This window comes from Solanum tuberosum, unplaced genomic scaffold (genome assembly GCF_000226075.1).
Source record: "Solanum tuberosum cultivar DM 1-3 516 R44 unplaced genomic scaffold, SolTub_3.0 scf00114, whole genome shotgun sequence".
NCBI lineage: Eukaryota > Viridiplantae > Streptophyta > Magnoliopsida > Solanales > Solanaceae > Solanum > Solanum tuberosum.
Window position 1 is genome coordinate 1050991 of NW_006239038.1, and position 21225 is coordinate 1072215.

Below are 21225 nucleotides of genomic sequence, written 5' to 3' on the forward strand. Positions count from 1 at the left end.
TGGGGGGGGGGGGGGTTGAGATATAAAAGGGGAGAAAGCCATACTTGTTATTTGCGTTGAATTCTTTGTTTCCACAAGTTGGTTGGTCACTCTAACACTTGACTCAGAACTACACCCTACAAAGAATGGCAAAATGAAAAACTTCTCTACTGATTTTTCCTTCATATTTCTTCCCATTAGCATATGAAATCAATAGTGAATTATTATAGCATATAAATCACAAATATTGAGAAGATATATATATAAATAGAAAGAGAGTTATAATAATAATGAGATGTGTTAAGCAATTGGCTTAAATAAGAAGTTAGAATGATTTTAGTTATAGAGATGTAAGACATACCCAATATTAAAGTAGGTTGGTGGCAATGTGGCATTAAATTAGAAAGCAAAAAAGAGAATATTATTCAAATGATGGAGTGGGTTAGAAACTTAATAAAGTGGATATATAGTTGGTTAAACTGTGCAACTCAGCCCCAATATTGGCCAATTTTTATGAAATAAACAAAGCACACTAACCAAATCCTCCATCCCCATGAAGTCTTTGTGTGTGAAGGGGGGTGGGTTTACATAGTTTATACATAGTCGTATTATTTTTCGGTATTTATTTTGGGCTCCGATCTTCACTTCGTAGGATAAAGTGTTGCTTATCAAAAACGATTTTATACCAAAAACACGATTCTGATATTTTTGATTAAGAATAATAGAGTAGCACCATAAATTTCTGGTGGTGACATATATGTACTTGTATGTTCTTTTTAAGTGACTGATGTATGTATGCCACATTAAAAAGGTTCCTATAGAAAGTATTAGAAGTATATGTATCAATAGAATTTTACTACTTATTTATGTTTGAAAATCAGAATTCTGAGTTTGAGTCTTGGATGTGGAGTTGTCTTATTGAGAAGCGTTTTATTTTTTAATATAAAACTTTTTGATATGAATTTAAATTTGATGAAACTTAACACTAGTATCGAACATCGGGTGGGAAATTTCTTCATATTGGTTTAAGTGGAGCATGTCAAGTCATTCTAAAGGATACTTCTACAATCTTTCCTTTTTAGTTTTAAAATCCCAAGTGAACCTACTCATTCCCTACTCTTCCAATCACATTGCATGAGGAAGAGTAAATCCAAAGGGAATTTATATATAAAATATCATTCAAGTTGGCCACATGTAATTCTTCATTCTCACAAAAAGTAAAAAAAAGTCAAAAGAATTTGGTGTACTTTTATTTGATATTTCCTCAACACCAGAAGTGGAATAGAGTGTTTATTTTATAAAAAAATAAAAATAAAATTCTCTTTTTTCATTTTTGGATTTGGTCCAAGCTGACTTGCTCCTTTTAGGTAGGCCTTGTCTAACCATAAAATTATTGTTATTTGCATCATTTTTTTAATCATTCGATATCTGAAGTTCACTAGATGAATTAATTCGAGGAGCTTTTGAGTATTTGACGATTTTAGATGTGTCGATATTAACGATAACTCATTATTTTGATGAATCATTTCTTCAGACATAATAAGTTTATGAAAACTATTGCCGTTAGTTAATTATTTGGTACTTGAAGCCGCTAAATGGAGTAATCCAAATTTACACCAGGCAGGTTCATCTACAGAGATAAATCGTGTCCTACAAAAAATAATAATTCATTAACATAACTCAAACTTGATAACTCTGATACCATATGAGTGTACCCCTTCACATATATGTAAATTGGAATAACAAGGACATATATCATGATTTACACCATATAGAATTTGAAGGGAAACAAAAGTTGGAACTTTACTTTCAAACACATTAAACAGAATCCTTTCTATTACGCTTCTTTCTTTCTTTGTGTTCCAACAGTAGTTAAATAGACAACAGTAACCTATATATATTGGGAAAAAAAATATACAACTCGTGATCGCGATTTCTTATATGGAAACGAGTTATGTAACATCAGTGGTACTACCAGTGTAGCCGATAACTGGCAGCTTGCATAATGGGGTGGAGGAAGTAAGCACCTAATGTCAATGCTGTTATCGATAAATATGGCAATCTGATAAATTCCTTGTAATAATCTTCAGGCAACTTTTGACGACCATCAAGAATAGCTGCAAATGGAATGATACTCGTTCTGTTCTTCACGACTTCAAAAGCCTCACCATATCGTATGGCTAACCTCCGGTCCCCATTCCAGGCACCAAACAGATGATGTCCTATCAAACCTACTGAGGCTGCCACTGCAACTGAATTCCCAATCCACAGCGTGTGAGCTAAGCACCATATAACCTGCCCAACCAGCTAACATAAGGAATGGAGGCTTCAATTAGCTATCAAAGACGGAATAACTTATACCAAGTAATGAGACAGCAAATAAAAGAAAAAATACTGGACTGTCGTGTAACATATATGCACAAAGACACTTATTTTCTCGATTTTCAGGACACGAGATGATTCCTCTTTACTAAATCCTCAATTACAGAACAGCTTCATCAATTTGGTAGGTTTCTTTCCTTTTATGTATTAGCAGAACTGGGATTACAATAACCTTCACCTCCTTTCATGTACAGACTCGTTCTGCAGCAACCTCTGCCCGTCATTTTTTGTGATATTATTCTTTGTGACATGCCTTATTTAACTCCTTCAAAGAAAACCATTGACCTATAGAGCCAATTCTTGATTCTAAGAATCAAAAGTGAAATATAATTTAAAATATCAGACTGAAATACACGAAAAACCTAAAAAAAAGAAGAAGGCCTGAACCCTACAGAAATCATGACTCTAAACCTCCTCTGTCATAGTACTTGGGTCATATCCTGGAAAATAGAAGAACCGGGGGTCTAATCTTCAGCTTACTGAAGACATGACCTAGATAGGAGGGTATGAAGGTCAAGTATTAGGGTAGAAGGGTATGAGATAGCTGAGTGTTGTCGTTCTTTTATGTGCAAGAGGAAGGGGGCTAGTCTCCTCTTCTCATCTCCTCCTTTAGTATATCGGAAACAATCTCTCTACCCCACAAAGGTAGGAGTAAGGTCTGCGTACGTACATCCTACCCTCCCCAGTGTCATATCCTGGAAAATTAAAACATAATACGAGGTACAAAGTGAAGTGGTTTGAATCCACAGTTGAAATTTAATTTGGAAAGAGATTTGAAACTAAAAGTAGGCATTGGTGTTTCGGGACAAGGCACATTATGAAATCATTCAGTTGGTATCTTCTACAACGGTAGGTTACATTTTAGTGAAAGTTGAGCATTTACCTGTGGATGCCTGGTAATCCTCATAATCCCAGTTTCCCACAGATGCATCTTGGGCTTGTCAACAGCTGCTACCTCTAGTAAATTGAATGTCGACGGGTATAGGAAGAAGAAGGAAATAAAGTTAGAAATCCAAATTAGTTCATGAATCCCAGCAATGCTGTTTAATTGCCATAACTGCACTCCATCGTATCGGTGGTTAATGAAATACACCTATAAATCATCATAAGAACCTTTCGTTAATTTCCATCTATCAAGCATTGCACCGTAAAATTATAAAAGTTACCAAAAAAAATAAAATACTAAATCCTCAGTTTCTGCATGGCAGACTAGAAACTCACAATCGTGCTGACAGCCAATGGCAGAGATACCCCAGCAAACAATACACGAAAAGCACGCTCTCCAATGAGTTCCTCACCTTTGTCTCTAAGACTAGCAAGACCACTGTGGACTATAGCGAAAATCAAGGTAAGGGAAAGCATTACAATCTGCATAGAAACATTTGGATAAACTCTCAGCAAACAGAAATTTATGTATGCAAAATAAAAAAATTTATAGTGTATGCTGGTTACCAAGAAAGCCAAAGTGGACGCGAAGTAACTAAGTATGTATACAAAGAAAGAAACAACAGAAAAGAAATCAAGGCAACTTTATGTTGGCCAATATGATTCATCGAGAATTTAATGCGTCTCTTGCCTATTATCAAGCCAAGAAGAGTGACAGAATGAACCAGAACAAATAAATACTTTCCGAGCATTATCAAGGCTATATAGTCTTCATTGCAAGGCGAAGACATAATGTTATTCTACATGTGCCCAAGCATAAGCAACCTTGTTGGTTAACAACTTCAAATCGACCCTCCTTCGTTGGTTCTTGTTTGACTATCAATTGGTATCTCATAGTGTTCTTTGATAAAACTATACTAACAAAAGCTTCCCCTTGTAAAAGTCTTAATTTCGTTTGTATTATTTAAAGTAACTGCACAAGACTAACACCAAGTGACAAACAAACAAAGAAGAAAATAACAATATTGAAATCAATAAAAGAATTTAACGAATTATTATGAATGAAAGTTTGCAGATAAAGATTTTATCTATCTTTTTCTCATCTCCATAAAGCTTAAAAGCTTGATCCTACAAGCTCAATCCCTAACTGTGCTGATAAATTAAACTAATTCCTGATTTTTAAAATACAGAGGCCCAGGATGACTGGTGTTGCCACCTTTAATTTATATGCTAGTCTACAACAACAACAACAACATAGGGTCTGGAGAGGGTACGATGTACACAAACCTTACCCCTACCTTTGCGTGGTAGGGAGGTTGTTTCCAATAGACCCTCGGCTCAATTATATGCTAAAGCCTAGTTAGCAGAACCTAAAAGTCTTAAGCCACATTTCATTGTCAAAACAAATTTATAACACAACAATCAGTGGATGATGTCGCGCAAAGGTGTGAGCTAGCGGTCACTGAGACTAGAATGAAGACCAGGATTTAAATCCCGACAGCGGCCATAAACAAAGAAGAGTTTGATGATCTCTTCCTATTTGCCTAACGCTTGGTGGATAGAATTACCTAATACCTATATCGGTAAGAGGATATAAGTAACCGGTAAAATAGTAAAGGTGTGCTGGAACACTACTATAAGAAAATATGCATATGAAAAATAACTAAGCTTTGGCAGAATTGCTACAAGGAGTGCAAATGAGCTAGGAAGAAGTGGGAACTCCGCCCCCTTCCAGAAAACTACAAAAATTTATAATCACTATCCAATTAAGTTAAGAAACATAAAATAGAATAATGGAACCCCCAAGTAAGTAATAATTCTCTTCTATTCTTAATATAGACATAGAACACATGTGTCTACTTGTTTAACTTTATACAAGTTTAACCATCAACGTGTGCACGCCCAAAGTTAGAGGGCATAGATATGCCAAGTTAAATGACATATTTATGTGTTATACCTTTCCGAAAAGATATCATTTTTTTTCTGTTCTAACAATTTATACACCTAGTATAACCAAGTAAAGAACACAATCAAAGGCAATATCTCAAAACCCAATTCATAAAAAACTAAATACAAACAGAACAGATAAAGCAATTAAGCAAAAATACCCACCTCAGGGCTATCTGAAATACTAGAAACAGAATCAATGAATGATTTTCCAAATCCAGTAGAATTGTCAATCCAAACAACATTAAGAACATAAAGCACAACACCAAGAATCCCAGTAAAATAAACCCAAGATGAAATCTTTTGTTTGGATAACTCAAATTCAGCAGAATCTTCACCCACCACCAAGATTTCATCTTTTTCATCTGTTTGTGCTCTTCCCACTGAAATTGGCCAAAATTCCTTTCTGGGGTTTGAGGGAAATGGAAAAAAGGAAGTGGGAAATGGTAAAAATGGAGTCTTGGTGGTGGGTTTGTTGGTGGAGTGATATGCTATGGCTATGGTTTGTTTGGGACTTGGAATTTTATGGTGTTGTTTTGATAATAAAGGAGAAAAAGGGTGTGAGAGGAAAATTGAAGTTGCCATTTTTACAAGATTATGTGAGCTCTAGTGCGTGTGTGTGTGAAGTTTTGGTATTTATAACTTGTTTTGGCCAAGTTCTTAGTTTTTTTCCAACAAATAAATAAAAATTGGGTGTAGAGTAAATGGGAGAGGGGATTCCGAGGTGGAAAGTTGAATTACACAAGTAAGGTGAAAATTTAAATAGCAAATCAACTGAGCTCGTAAAATTATATTGAGAAATCTTTTTGTTGCAAGTATTTTTCAAATATTAAAAGTACTCTTAACGGAAATTATTCTTTTCATCTTTTAAAGAAATAATTTATGTTATTATTCAAAAACATTTATTTATTTATTTTTACAAAAATGTGACCAAACAAGTTATGAAGCAAAGGGGAGAAAGGAATCTTAAAGGAGTTGTGCTCTTTGGTGGGTATTTTGGATAGCTAGTGCCTAGTGGAGGGAAGTGGGCAAATGACAACACTACTTGTAGCTATTTTTAGTGTTTTTTCTTTGTTTGGGTCGGCAAAAACATGTCTACCTAATCATATATATACACGCAAGTAAGATAAATATTTAAAAATTTACTCGTATCAAATGTTCACGTCAAATAAATAAATGTATGATATGTATGGATACATTCAACGTACCTATTCTAATTACATTAAAACACCTAGCTTCAGTAAGTAAAATTGATTTGATGCAAATATCCAATATAAAAAAGCATCCACCCTTGTTTGGGTAGTCGTTACTATGCCAACAATTTCGAATAAATAGAAGAAAATTATTCCATACTTTTTTTGTCGTCACTAACATTTATCATTATCTCGACCTATTTCATTTCATTAATCACTAAACCACGTACAAGTGATTTGAAACTTGAGTCAAATCAACTAGGTTGTGGATAGCAAGTAAAATGCATTAACGTATCTAACCCTTTTCCAACATTCAATTCTTGCTATACTAAATAGCAATATAAAACACATTGTACATCTTCACACATCTAGATTCAATTTACAAGCAATACCATAAATGGATCACACAAAACATTAATGTCTATATATATAGCTCAAAGCACATGGAATTTGATGTTTATAAAACGTTGATTGAAAAGGTACACGATTGTTGTGTCCTTTTCAATAACTGAGAAATCTCAGAGGGCTAATGGAGACCAGTTCAAAACTTGAAGAATAATTGATTCACCCCGTCTACCCTCTTCCTCACTAGAAAACCATGGCTTTGTTTGCGGCAAGTTTCAAACCTGAGGTGGTGGGCGCTCCTATAACGCACACATCATGTGATACGATCTTACCATTAGACTGGAAAGTAAAACACAACATATTGGATAAATGAATGGTAAATTCCAAGAGTTGCTTCAATACTCCATTAGGTGTTTCTACATCACTGTCGAAACCTGCATCAGAAAATTCTGATGAGATTCATAGAGATCACTATGCACATAAAGTAACACAAGAAATGATCCCTTTCTCCTCTGTCCACAAATACTAAACAAAGAAAATTTCATTGAAACAAATTTTCAGGACTATTCGTCACTTGAGTCTATATTCCTGCATACCATCCGAGAGAAATGAATCACGAGCAATTAAGTGAACAAGGAGAGTAACAAGCATTGAAAGCACATCTTAACCTCATACGACCTTTCCAGCAGAGGAGACCCGACCAAATTACACTGACTTTTACCTGGATTCACAGCAAGAGAATAATAATACCTAACATCAAATTTATACACTAGGATGTACCATCTAACATAAAACTGTTGGATGGATATATCACTCAAACTTGGGAGGTTTCTCGGAAAACCTGGTCCAACAAAAGTTGTTCTTGTGACCATTCTCTTCCATTGCTTGGATATGAAGATGAGAACAACAGAAAAAGTCAGAAAGACACATTCTGTTCAACCTCAAACAAAAATAGAAGTACATAAATAGTAGACTCTAAAACAAGGGAAAATTAAGAACATTGGAATGTTGTTTGGGCACGTGCTAGCAGCACGTAAATTCAGTTTAACCAACTAAGCAAATGAAACAGTACATGCTTTTCCTTTTACAAGATCTTACCACTCTAAACATCTCGTTCTCGGTAACAGGCCTAAGGTAAAAGTATCTTTTTGATGTATATTGTCTTCAGGAGTGGGTACTCTTAACAAAAAAATCTTATTGATGCATTGAGATAACTTCCAGTCTCTTTATAGAAAGTAAACCAAAGCTTATAATCCGTTGGACAAGACAAAGAGCCAAGGGAATGACAATATCTACGGCAAACGCACTTTCCCATTTTTTTTCTCTCTCCCTCTCTTCATTCAAAAAAAAGAAGAAGGGCATTTCGCATTTTCTTTCCTCTTTTTTTTTAGTGTTGCTAAGAATCTACAAGCAGAAGGTTTAACATTTTAAACTTTACAAAGCCAGTACCTGTTTTCATTTACTACCAAATCCACAAAGAAGATGGAAAGACAACACTGAATCTAGTCAATATACCTTTGCTCTAGTAGTCGTCTCACAGTCCATTAGGTATATGGAGCAGTGCCATCATGAAAATCGTCATCAACCTTGTGCATATGATGATTCCTCATGCATAGAAATTCAAGCAATTCTGCTACTCTATAACACGAGTAAATAGAAAATCAAGTAATTGTGTTATAAAAGTTACCACAGGTTTTTCTTTCTTAACAAGATATTAGTCGGGGTGACTGAATACCATGCTTCTTCCTGGACAACTCTATGTCATCTCCCTGTGTCAGTTTCAATTCAAATACCAGCTTTGATGGTACTATCAGTAAAGGAATCAAGTAATACAGATAACAGGATTTATAAAATAATATAGGAGAGGAACTAACCATGGCTGATCACTGAGAATCATGTATCTAGTTAAACCTGTTTATATCATTACAAAGTAAGTCATCTCCAAATTGAGTAACAAAATTTAGGAAATAATTTGCCCAGAAAAGATAATAGACAAAAATGAAACATCAAATGACAACGGCATTCATTCTTATACAACTGAGTATCTGCCCGGTTGCGCCGAACCAGGAAGTGATGATGCTTGCATGGTAATGTCCTCCAATACACGTTTTAATTCTGCTTTTGCTCTCTTGACAGATTGCTCCGTAGGGCCTTCAATGAACAAGTACAGCTTCCTTTCCCCAAACCCTGGTACCTTGCCAGGTGGAACATACTGTCCTCGAGTGGTGATGGCAGCTCCTGTCCATTCAGAAATAGGACCCAACGTCTCCTTGTGTGTAACCTTCCAACGAGCATTTTGAGGAAAATCATTTATCTCTAATTCTGCTTCATAATGTTCAGGCATTGCATCGGCCTGAATCTTTGCCAAGTTATGCTGCAAGTTCAAGGCAGCTGCCAATGCTGTTGCTCTGGCTGTCACATCATTAGAGCCAATTGATAGTCCATTTCCAGCAGCAACTGCTGTTGCACCTGGTATATTAATACCAAGTACACCAGGCAATGCAACAGGTAATCCACCATTGGGAAGAAGCTGACCAGCTGAAACTGGAGCTGCTGCTGAAGCCATACTCGCTTTGGAAGCAGCAACAAGAGCAGCAGCCTGAGCAAGGGCAGCCTGCTGAGAGAGGTCACCACCTGCTTTTCTAATTCCTTCATCTTCATCCTCTGAATCTGATTTATCTTCCTCAAATCCATATTCCTTTGCCTGTGCTTTTTTGGCTGCTCTTCTCACTTCATCCTCTTCTTCATTAAATTTAAAACCACTACCACCATAACCAGTCCCATGTGCTTGCTCAAGTCCCTGATTAACCTTTGCCATGAAACCATCAGCAAGAGCTTTCAGGTCATCTGGAACAACTTGCTCCGACAATTGTAAAGCTTTTAGAAGATCAGGTGCATATCTTGCATCATCTTCGGATATGAATGTGATGGCACAACCTTTCTTACCAGCTCGACCAGTCCGCCCAACACGATGAACATAGTCCTCATAATGGTTCGGAACATCATAATTGATTACCAGTTCAAGCTCCTTGACATCTAAGCCCCTGGCTGCTATACTGGTAGCAATCAACAAATTACATACATTACTTTTAAAGTCGGATATGGTGGACTCACGATCAGTCTGATCTTTTGCCCCATGAAGGGAGAGACAGGGATAACCATGCTTGATCATATCTCTAAATAAAGCATCACATTTCTCCTGTGTGTGAACAAATATCAAAATTTTACCTTTTTCATACCATTCACCAAGTAACTCAAGAAGCCGAAGGAATCTATCACTTTCTGGCCTCACCTCAACCAATTGTGTTATATCCTTGTTCACAACACTCCTACCACCTACCTGTATTTCAACAGGCTTGTTCAACACTTTACGAGCTAGTATTTCAACCTGACGAGGAAAAGTTGCAGAGAACAGGACTGTTTGACGGTCTGGCCGAGTGTTTTGGACAATTCTTGTGATCTGAGGTTCAAATCCCATATCAAACATCCGATCAGCTTCATCCATGACCAAATACGTGACTCTTCGCAGATTTGTAATCTTCCCACCACTTGTACAGAGTATATCAATCATCCGACCTGGAGTGCACACAACAATTTCGGCTCCTCGTTTCAATTCACTAATTTGTTGAGCAACACCAGAACCTCCATACACAGGTACACAGGTGAGACCCATCACTCTCGCAAACTTCTTAATATCACTATGAATTTGCTGTACAAGCTCTCTAGTAGGGGCCATTATTAGCCCAATAGGACCATCTCCAGACATCAGAGGAGGCTGGTCCTTAATATGTCTCAGCATTGGTAATACAAATGCCAGAGTTTTACCAGAACCTGTCTTAGCAATCCCAATACAATCTCGGCCACTCATAATTACTGGCAGAGCCTGAGCTTGAATAGACATGGGCTTCTCATAATTCAGCTTCTTAATAGTGTCTAGCATCTTGGAGGACAGTCCAGTCTGATGCCATGTTTTGATTGGTTTCGGAACATCCTTGCCATGGATCTTCAATTCCAGTTGTTTCCTGTAAGTAGAAACCTCTTCAGCACTGATTCTTGAAATCTCCTTAACTTCTATGTAGAAGTTCTTTCTGAAAGGAGGATATTCAATCTTCGAATGATCCACTAATGATAGTTTCTCAGCCTTGGTTTTCTTCACCCGTTTCATAAATTCTTCATCATCTTCTTCCTCCAAAGGATCTTCATCATTCTCAACGTTCCCATAATCTGAATCCGAATCTTCACCAGGGATAATTCTTCCCATGGTTTTCTTCATGCTCATCTTAGGCTTTTCTTCCTTCCTCAGACCGTTTTTCTCTTTCAAACTGGAATTTTCACCATCCAAACTGTTGACTACGGATTTGTTAAGCTTCTCAACTTCAGGCAAAACCATATCGTTCATAAAAGCATCCAACGGGTCAATCTCATCATCGTCAACTAAACCATCACCGCCATTCTGAATAACAGGGGAATCAGATCCAATGCTAGAACTAACCACCTTGTCAGCTCCAATTTCGTCGTCCATGACCTTGCCACTATCATCCATATCAATATCCATGCCAGTTTTCCCCTCAGCATCTTCATCATCAGACTCACCATCCAATGTCCAAGTCTTGCCCAGCTTAGGTTCTTCAGCACCTGCATCAACCCCAAGTGTCTCCCTCTCAGACTCCTCTTTTTTTCTTTTTAGCTCTTGCCATTCCTGAACTCTCCTCCTTCGCTTCTCCATCTCGTCATCTAATTTCCTTTGCTCCTCAGCTAGATCCTCTTCTCGACTCTTCTGATCCTTTTCAGCTGATACTTCATCAGTGCTCTCTTCCCTTAGCCTGTTGTTTGGTCTGCTACTCCTTTCACGATCCCTCTCCTTATGATGATCATCATTATCCCTCTTTCGCCTCTTCCTTTCACGATCCTTCGCATCAACTTCATCATCACTCCCCTTTTCATATACTTCCCGGTGTCTATCCTTTTCGCGATTCCTCTCCTTCTCCTTCTCCCTTTCTCTCCTCTCTCTATCTCTTTTCCTCTCACGTTCCCTCTCCTTCTCCCTTTCCCTCTCTTTCTCCCTCTCTCTTTCTTCACGATCTTCCTTATCCTTTTCTCGCTCTTTAACTTTATCTCTAGGTCTTTCATCATCATCACGAACCTTGCTGCTCTTTTCACGCTCCTTATCTCCTCTACTGTGCCTATCCTTGTGCTTTGCCCTATCTCTATCAGCACTTTTCTCCCTTTCATAGCGACTGCTTTTCTCTCTCTCTCGATCCTTCTTATCACGATGGTGATGGTCTCTGTCCTTCTTTTCACGATCTCGATCCTCCTTATCACGGTGGCGCTTCTTCGACTCGTCCTCTCTCTTCGACTTGTGCTTCAACTCTTCCATTTTGATAGTCGGAACAAGGAAGGCCAAAGCAATACACCTCACCGGAAGAAACCGGAATCAGGTAACCGCCGGTACACTGCTTATTCCGGCAAAATCCCCAATTATCTCCGGCGAAATCACCAATTATTTGAAGCTGGTTTCCAAACCCTAAATTTATTTTTCTCCGACTACTTTATAAGTCGAGTGGAGTTAGATATGGAGTGCAAAAATATAAATTCAAAACCAAATCCAAAATTTCTTTTTTGATTTTTATTAATGATAAAATTTAAATTTAGTTATTAGAAAAAATAATTAATTTTTTTAAAACTAATGATGAAATTGATAGTAATTTATAGATGAAAAACCAACTTAATTGATTTAATTTATATTTTATAATATATTTTTTCAAAAAATAAATCTCCATCACGATAGGGGTAAGGTTTGAGATGGACGTATGGACTTTACTAGATGAAATAGATCACAAGTGAAGATATCTGAGACAAGCTAAGAGTGACCTTAGTGGAGGACAAGATGCGGAATGTGAGATTAAGATGATTCAAGAATGTGAAAAGGAGATGCACGGATGTCCCAGTGCGGATGTGTGAGATGTTGAGTATGGATGATTCGAGGAGGGGATAGAGGTAGATCGGAGAAATATTGGAGAGATGTAATTAAACAGGACATGCCGTAACTTCAGCTTACCAAGGTTATAGAGAACAGGTAGAAGGCTAATAGGTTGTTCGGCGTTATCTCATTTATCCATACAAGTACTTGTAGTATTACTCTTGTAATTTCTTATTTTTTTACCAATATGTAGAAGCACAAATCAAGAATAAATGTTGTATATTCAAATCTCTCTATAACACAATCGCTTATCAAGATCTTTTTTTGTTGCTATAGCGAAATGTTGTTATAGAAAACATAAAATATAACATGTAACATGAAAAGTCGGTACCAAAACCGAAATGTTGTAATAGAGGACGACTGTTTATAGAGAAGTCTGACTATACTAGAAATAAGGCTCTGTATATAAGGCTTTTTTCTTAAGGACACTGTACATGGTATACTAAGGACCAAAAACTGAGCCAAGTTTCTAAGTTCAACATGATTTCATCTCATCACCTATGAGGAAACCTATTTTCTCCGGTACACCGTCCCGCGGTGAAGAAACAAACCATCAGTAGGTTTATGTGAACAAATCAACATATACGGAAGAACGCCTTCGGTTGTATTGGAGCAAGCTTGCATATGTTCGATCCCAGATTCCGATATAAAGAGATTCATCTTCTGGACTCAGAGATACACCAGATATCTCGCCAAACATGTCAATTTCTTGACGTTTCTTGTACTCTCCTTCAGCATTGTAAATGTGGACAAAATCTGCAGGTTCAGCTACTACCAACAACCGCCCATCTGATGAGTAACGAATAGATCGGACAGCACCCATGTTTCCTTTCAGCACTGCTGTAGGTGATGACAGGTTTCTCATGTCCCAAATTCGGCAGGTTTTGTCTTGATTCCCAGTTGCAAAGGTACGGCCATCAGGGTGCCAGGCAGACGCGAAAGAGAAGTCTAGATGACCAACAATCGAGCCAACCGTCTGATACAGTAAAGACCCTCGATTAGAACAGATTTATCGGATCAGAAAATGGAGGACTCACATGAAAAATGTAAGAAACAAATAGAAGTGAAATTCATTGCAATTGATTCATAGATTCTTGCCTACAATAACCTCACAAAAATGCAGTAAAGAAATGACCAACATATACGAGGCAACCACACGATGAGAAACTTTTCATTACATCTGATTTTGAAGGTAACGATTTAATACCTTTCCATTTTGAGAATCAACAAGTAAGCCAGTGAGATCATCTCCAACAACAGTAAGAATCTTGCTATCTGGGCTCATTGAAGTATGCTGCATAAATAACAATGAAATTATGAACGCATGAGAGGTTCCATCTTCGAATAGCACTTAAAGACAGATGCATCTCAAACATCTTCTAATTCACAAACAATCCGAATTATTTACTAAGAAAAAAGTGTGTTCACTAGGCCTATGATGGGATGTCAATTACAACACCCCGCCTTCCCGGCCACAAGAAATAAATGGGAAATGAAAGAATAAAAAAAGCAGTAAAAGATAGATAAGAAACTAACGTTCACTGGCCAAGGGAACCGGAAGTAGTTCATAAGCTGAAATTTCTCCATGTCATACTCTCTCACACCACAATCATTATTAGCAGCCATAAAATGAAGCCCACCGCTGCAAAACAATTGAGACGTTTATACAGTTGAATTTCGAACTAGTCCAACAACTCATATTATATTCATACTACCTCAAGCTATCATATATCTCGACAGCATTTGTAATAGCATTATCCTCATAAGTGGTCCTTGCACAGAAGCTGATACCTGGCTTGTCCAAACACTGCATTATATGAAGCTAAGTTAAGTAAGGATGACAAAAGGCGCATGCGGTATAAAGATTCAATTTCATTCAAATTTAATTAACCAAGTCTTGCTAGTCTTGAGCTATCAATAGATAGGAAATTATTAAAAATAAAATGCTCATGAACAACAGCAGAAAAAACTTGAATATGCTTGCCAAGAAGTTAACATGACCTATCTCTAACATAATCCATCTATGCATACACTTTGATTATTGTCGAAACAGACCAAAGACCTGGGACTTCCACCTCCTCTCTTTAATTTCATGAATTTTCTCCGGAAACTAATTTTATTATATCTTCTTTATGAAACTCAAAACAAACCCTACTAACCTTACAAACGAGTTCCCCTTGGAAGCCCCCTGCGACAACAAAGCGATTCTTCACTGCCATTGTGCTGATCTGTGTTTGTGTTAGACCTTCTAACAAACTTCCTGCATGTTTCTAGAGGCCAAAGTAACAAAAAGAGCAGGTTAGACATAATCAACAAGTGAAGAAACAACACATAATATTGACATCTAATTGGAATCAAAGAAAACATCTTGACAAGAGGGGTGCTCGGATGGTAAGCACCCTCCACCTCCAACCCTGAGGGAGGGGTAAAAAGACAAAAACAAAACATCTTGAAGACCCAAACTCAAGAGGGATAGATGGGTACTCTTTCAAATCCCACCGCAATGTTAACAGAAAAAAGAATTCATAAGATACATACACATAAGAGTAAGAGTCCTCTTCATGGAAACATGACACCAGCATGAAGAAGAAGAAGAACTACAGGTACCCTAAAAACTAAAATACAAAAGGAAGGTCACTAAGTGCATTCTGGATTACCTCTGACGGTGCTATATGTCCAGAGAAATCAAGGACTTCAGTTAAGTTGTTGGAAATGGATGACCAGTGCATAAGTGAGTAGTTCGATATAAGATACACATCATGTTTTGAAGTAGCCCAAACCAAGTTCCTTAGCTGCAAAACAAATGGCATAAAGAGATCATTAAAATTATCCTTTCAGCAAATGAAAAAAAAAACATTATTTACGAAGCAAACACCATAGAATAATCCAAAATTTTCCGAAGAAATAAGTAGTTAACAGATTCCTTTTTTATCAGTAACTGCAGTTAAGAAGTTAACCCAAAAGCATCACACATGGGATGGAGAACCTCCGGCAGTAATTTCTTGTCTTGGCGCAATCAGAATTCAGAAACCCGTTCCATTTCCTTTATCTTTGACCAATCCCTAATTGAGGAGACTTCCCTGATATCCTAGGCATGTTTTTATGCATGCTTACTCAAGTTCTCTTGTCATATTGAATGCTTGTAATGCTAAAATTGATGAAAGTAATAGAGTATGCTCCTATTTTTAGGATGATAGTATACTTGCTGGAATTTGAAGAATACAAAGACAGTAAGTTATTCATTATACTGTTGATGAGGAAGTCCTTCGAATTGTTAGATATTAGTGAAAATGTTAACAGACCCGGTTTTTATAAATAGAAAGGGGCTAGCTTTCTCAGGAGCAGAATTTAATAATTATGGCATTTCGTGAGGAATGAGGATTGGTTAGGAGACAGGAAATCCTTGGTCTTTATTCCAGAAGATGAGGACAACATAGGGTGGAGAGATACATCAGGGAGGATTTTGCAGTTCTTGGGTAAATCTCGCATCATTCAACGTCCCACAGCGGAGAAATTGCATCTAGCAGAAGCAAGTAAACAAGAATGGCTGAAACATGGGGTAAGCTCAAGAAAGCATATGTAGAAATCTATGTTACGTTACCTCTCCAAGAATATTGTTGCACCCATGTCTGATCCTCAAAAAATGCACTACTTTTGGAGGATCTAACACACACCCAACAACATTTTTAAAGAGTCCAAGCAACACAGGTAAAAGTTAACCCAGCTGCATGAAATAGCAGCTCCAACTTTCTCTCTAATTAATTGATTGACAACTTCATGATCCATTTAGTCCTTCTCCGAAACCGGAGGTGATACGAAAGGGTTCATTAATTGGTGGAAAATCACAACTGGACTCACACTATTTGTATAATCTACAAAATAAATGCATACCTGAAAATGAAGTATGGTAGGCTTCACTAATCTTGTATTGTAAAAGAAATCATAGAAGTTGCCACCTTTCTTCACCTGTTTGCATTCCTGACAAAGCAATATAACATAGAAGAACCACAGAGTTTATAACTATACTTTGGAAATACTGAATTAAAATCCTTAAAGAAAAAAATAATGAAGCTACAGACCTTATCTACAGCATCTCCTGACAAAGGTATGTTCTCATAATTCCTGTATTGTTCGAGCCTTGTCAATCTGTAGCTTTGCCTCGTTATATTCAATCTCTCCCATGGGATACCTTGTATATCTTTGCCTTTCCTTGCTTGTGCAGCGGATGTATCTGTCCCTTCTGTTACCTAACCGATATTCCAAAAAAAAAAAGAAGTGAATACACCATTGGATATCTGACACCAACTGACCAAAGTAATCACATATTCATGCATTCACTTGATGTGTAGTTTCAATAATTCAAAATACAGAATGAAATACAAAAAACTCATCTCAGTACTGAGAAAAACAGGTTGTGTCATTATTCCATCAAACAAATAGGAGAAATGAGGTCTAAAAGAAAAAAGAGTAACATGACTATCATCGAATTCAATAAAAGCAATTAGTATTCACCGCGCAGCTGTATACCAATAGATTTTTCAAATGAAGAACATCTTTAAGAGATGCATGTTTTGCTTCAAAAAGTAACAACACAAATAAACAAAATCCAGAATGCAGAATCTAGTATACATCAAAATAATTATTGCTAAACTAACTGGAAAATTATATTTTTTCAACATAATGTTCGCACCAAAACAAGCATGTTATCACTGGCTGCTGCAACAGATCAAAGTTTAGATGAAGTGGTCGCTATTTAACATGGCATCAAAATTCAAATCAGATAAAGGCCCTAGATTCATTTCTCGCTGACACGCATTATCAAAGGAATTTCCACACATTTGAACCAAAGAAAAACTGGTCAGGCCTGATCTAAGGGGGCATGATTCAAACCTAAGCTGCTCGGACTCTTCACTTTTGGTGCCGCACCCGTGTCAACACGGCATGGGTGTGGGTGTGGGATCCGTGTCCAATTTGGTCAACGTATTTTGGGTACTTTGACCAAAATCGATGGGGGAAGTCTGGACAATTTTAATGATTCCTATAATCAATACAAAAGCAAAGGTGAAATTGAAGAAAATGGAAAACCTTTTATATAAAAATTTCTCTGTCACTCCTTTTCGTTTAATTTCCTTCCATGATTCTCCTCAAGTTCTCCACATAATATCTCATAATTTAGGTTTTATAGCTCTATTTTAGATATTTTAATAATTATTTTTAGGCGAATTCCTACACCCATATCCATACATGGATCCATATCCCTGAATCTTAAAAACTAGATCATGAAGGATCCGACCTCTAGATACGCACCCGTATCGAGACACCCGCACCCGAGTCCAAGCAACTTAGATTCAAACCTAATATAAACAGATACACGAGTTCACCCTTTTGTTGAGGTGATCACTAAATTCAACAGTCTCAAAGCCAAACTCAACATAAGCCACCAGAGAGTAAGAATAAGTCAAAGCGTATATGTACTGACCATCTCAAAGTCATCAAGGTTTGTGTCCTCGTTGTAGAATACCTCTTCAAATTCATCTATCGTATCTGCCATCTCTTCATCAAGACTCATGTAACCCAATCTCTCAGCCCTTTGGTAAGACATGCTTTCCCACACCCTTCAACCCTAAGTTCAAGAAAAAGTTCAACAAAACTAAAAACATTGTATTCCCAGATATAGAGAAACAAAACTGAAAGGTACAAATTAGAACAAGGCAAAAACGGAGCAGAAAAACAAACACAAATATGTTAACATTAACATATTTCTAGGGGAAGTAAGTAGGAGAACCAAAACTGTTGGTTAACTTGGAAATTACTTTAAAAAAACAACAAAAAGCAACAAAGCAAAGAAAAGAGATGACATTTTTCTGAAAATTCAGCTAAAATCCAATAAGCACACAAAACCAGGAACTGTTACTCTTCCACCCCCCAACCCCAAACCAAACACACTAAAAAAAGATCGACATTTTTATGCAAATTCACCTAAATCCAATAAACCCATAAAATCAGGACATCATGTAGACTCTTCCTAACAACCCTTCCCACCACCACCACAACACACACACACACCAAAAACCCATCAAGAAGAAAGTGAATTCTATGAATCTGGGGTTGCCTTTGAAGATTAATAAACACAAAAAATAGTAAAAAGAAAAGAATTCTAAGAACTGAACCTGAGAATTTAAATTCTCTGGTTCAGAGAAAGAACCAGCAGCTCTCTCTTAAAAATAACCCAACATAATTGAAAAGCAAGAAAGAATGATCTTTTCTCTTCCCATTACCCCCAACCACACACATAACAAAAACCCAACAAGAAAAAATTCAATTCTGTGAATCTGGGGTTCCATTTAAAGACTACATAAACACAAAAACAGCAAAAACAGAGAGTTCTAAGAACAGTAGTTGAGAATTTACCTTCTCTGGGTTAAGAAAGAACCAGTTAGGTCTACTAGATGATCAAAATGCAAGAAAAACTGAACTTTTTTCTTCTTTTCCAATGTATTATATAGAGTTTGTATGCTAACAATCTATGCTCTATAAAATCAAGCAAAAAAGGATGACATTTTTCTGCAAATTCAGCAAAAATCCAATAAACTTAACAAAACCAGACACCATTTAGACTCTTCCAATCCCCCCACCCCCAAACACACACCCCAAAAACCCAAGAACAAGAATCTGGGGTTTCATATAAAGACTAAAACACAAAAACAGCAAAAATAGAGAGTTCCAAGAACAGTAACTGAGAATTCACCTTAGGTCTCCCAGATGATTAAAAAGCAAGAAAAAACTGATCTTTTTTTCTTCTTTTCCAATGTATTATATGCAGTTTGTATAGGCTCTATAAAATCAAGGGAAAAAAATGACAGTTTTATGCAAATTCAGCAACAATCCAAATAAACCCAGAAAACCAGGCACCATTTAGACTCTTCCAATCCCCCTAACCCCACACCCCACCCTCCACACACCTCAAAATCCCAAGAATAGAATCTGGGGTTCCATATAAAGACTACATAAACACAAAAACAGCAAAAAAAGAGAGTTCCAAGAACAGTTTCTGAGAATTTACCTTCTCTAGGTCAGAGAAAGAACCAGTTAGGTCTCCCAGATGATTTAAAAACAAGAAAAAACTGATCTTTTTCCTTCATTTCCAATGTACTACATGCAGTTTGTATGTTAGGATCTATGCTCTCTATAAAATCAAGGGAAAAAAGATGACATTTTTTGTGCAAATTCAGCAACAATCCAAATAAACCCACAACCCCACCCCTCAATAACTCAAGAATACAATCTGGGGTTCCATATAAAGTCTACATAAACACAAAAACAGCAAAAAATAGAGAGTTCTAAGAAAAGTACCTCAGAATTCACCTTCTCTGGCACAGAAAAAGAACCAGTTAGGTCTTGTTTCCCAATGTATTATATGTAGTTTGTATGATAGCGACCTATGCTCTATAAAATCATGTCATGTCGGCCAAAGAAGCTTTATGCCATCCCTTTGGTATGATTGTGAAAGATTGTTAAGTATTTAAGGATGTATAGACAGACCCACGCGCCCAAATTTCAAGATTAAGGGACCCTCACCTCCTATTTTTCAATACTTAAAAACTCGTTACGTAATAGCGAAAGCCCTTATCTCATACGTAGTATTTTTTTCTCATTTTATCTTTGTTTATTCTTTAATTAATAATCTTGTAATAATCACCCAAACAAAGTAACGTTAATAATATTAGATTTATTTTCTATTATTACGTAACGTCTTATCTTATACTCCCTCTGTCCCAATTTATATGACTTACTTTCCTTTTTAGTCAGTCCCAAAAAGAATGACACATTTCTATTTTAAGTAACAATTTGCCTATAAAATGTCTTTTTTACCCTTAATGAAATGATTTACAACCACACAAATTTCTATCATTCATTTTGGACCACANNNNTTTTCTTTGACCTACTTTGTTGACAAAATTGATGCACTATGGCCAATAAAGTGAATCTAATATTTCGTGAGTGACAACTGCAATCCTAATGACAATAATCCAGGCTTATTTCATAACATTGTTTATGTGATCTGTTCTTTGATCATCACCAACTAGAAAAGCTACCTCAGGGAAAAAGAAAAAGGAACTGGCTCAGTTTTGCTGTTAAAAAAATGTGGAACATGTTATAGTCTATTCTGATCCTCTTTGTCTATTTACTGAATCTTTCTTTACCTGTTCAGTGTTGAGAACATTGCATCTAGTAGAAAGTTCCTTATTTCTACTCCCTCTGTCCCAATTTATATGACTTACTTTCCTTTTTAGTCAGTCCCAAAAAGAATGACACATTTCTATTTTAAGTAACAATTTGCCTATAAAATGTCTTTTTTACCCTTAATGAAATGATTTACAACCACACAAATTTCTATCATTCATTTTGGACCACAAGTTTTAAAAGTCTTTCCATTTTTCTTAAAGTTTGTGTCAAATCAAAGTACATCATATAAAATGGGACGGAGGGAGTAGTATTTTTTTTCTCATTTTA

The 21225-nt window shown here is 36.7% G+C and overlaps 4 protein-coding genes across 7 annotated transcripts in view; all 4 read right to left on the reverse strand.

Moving 5' to 3' along the window:
- LOC107061044 (CRIB domain-containing protein RIC4-like) overlaps positions 1-234 on the reverse strand; it is a 2224-nt gene extending 1990 nt beyond the window's left edge. For both annotated transcript variants that reach the window (XM_015309742.1, XM_015309741.1), the window contains exon 1: positions 45-234. Coding sequence is in view for 1 of the 2 variants with exons in the window: in XM_015309741.1 (XP_015165227.1) it covers positions 45-183 (139 nt within the window). In the remaining variant the exon portion in view is untranslated. The remainder of the gene's footprint in view (positions 1-44) is intronic.
- Positions 235-1753: 1519 nt separating this feature from the next.
- Positions 1754-5916, reverse strand: LOC102600257 (15-cis-zeta-carotene isomerase, chloroplastic). 2 transcript variants are annotated; one of them, XM_015309776.1, is made up of 4 exons: positions 5359-5916; positions 3583-3729; positions 3245-3454; positions 1754-2274 (listed from the first exon to the last, which is right to left on the reverse strand). In XM_015309776.1, the coding sequence occupies exons 1-4, from the start codon at positions 5776-5778 to the stop codon at positions 1951-1953; spliced, it is 1101 nt and encodes a 366-aa protein (XP_015165262.1). In that variant the 5' UTR covers positions 5779-5916; the 3' UTR covers positions 1754-1950. The 2 variants fall into 2 exon arrangements, with proteins under 2 accessions (XP_015165262.1, XP_006349886.1); XM_006349824.2 differs by having other exon boundaries at positions 1754-2286; positions 5359-5913.
- A 902-nt stretch (positions 5917-6818) lies between these two features.
- LOC102600584 (DEAD-box ATP-dependent RNA helicase 42) lies at positions 6819-12302 on the reverse strand. Its single transcript, XM_006349825.2, has 2 exons — positions 8247-12302; positions 6819-7165 (listed from the first exon to the last, which is right to left on the reverse strand). Exon 1 carries the CDS (start codon positions 12106-12108, stop codon positions 8761-8763), a length of 3348 nt encoding a protein of 1115 aa, XP_006349887.1. The 5' UTR covers positions 12109-12302; the 3' UTR covers positions 6819-7165; positions 8247-8760.
- A 657-nt stretch (positions 12303-12959) lies between these two features.
- LOC102600921 (uncharacterized WD repeat-containing protein C2A9.03-like) lies at positions 12960-20201 on the reverse strand. 2 transcript variants are annotated; one of them, XM_006349826.2, is made up of 10 exons: positions 20065-20201; positions 18191-18334; positions 16791-16958; positions 16603-16689; positions 15369-15503; positions 14871-14981; positions 14427-14518; positions 14248-14353; positions 13919-14005; positions 12960-13687 (listed from the first exon to the last, which is right to left on the reverse strand). In XM_006349826.2, the coding sequence occupies exons 2-10, from the start codon at positions 18311-18313 to the stop codon at positions 13274-13276; spliced, it is 1323 nt and encodes a 440-aa protein (XP_006349888.1). In that variant the 5' UTR covers positions 18314-18334; positions 20065-20201; the 3' UTR covers positions 12960-13273. The 2 variants fall into 2 exon arrangements, with proteins under 2 accessions (XP_006349888.1, XP_015165263.1); XM_015309777.1 differs by lacking the exon at positions 20065-20201 and adding an exon at positions 19775-19954.
- Between the last annotated feature and the right edge of the window lie 1024 nt (positions 20202-21225).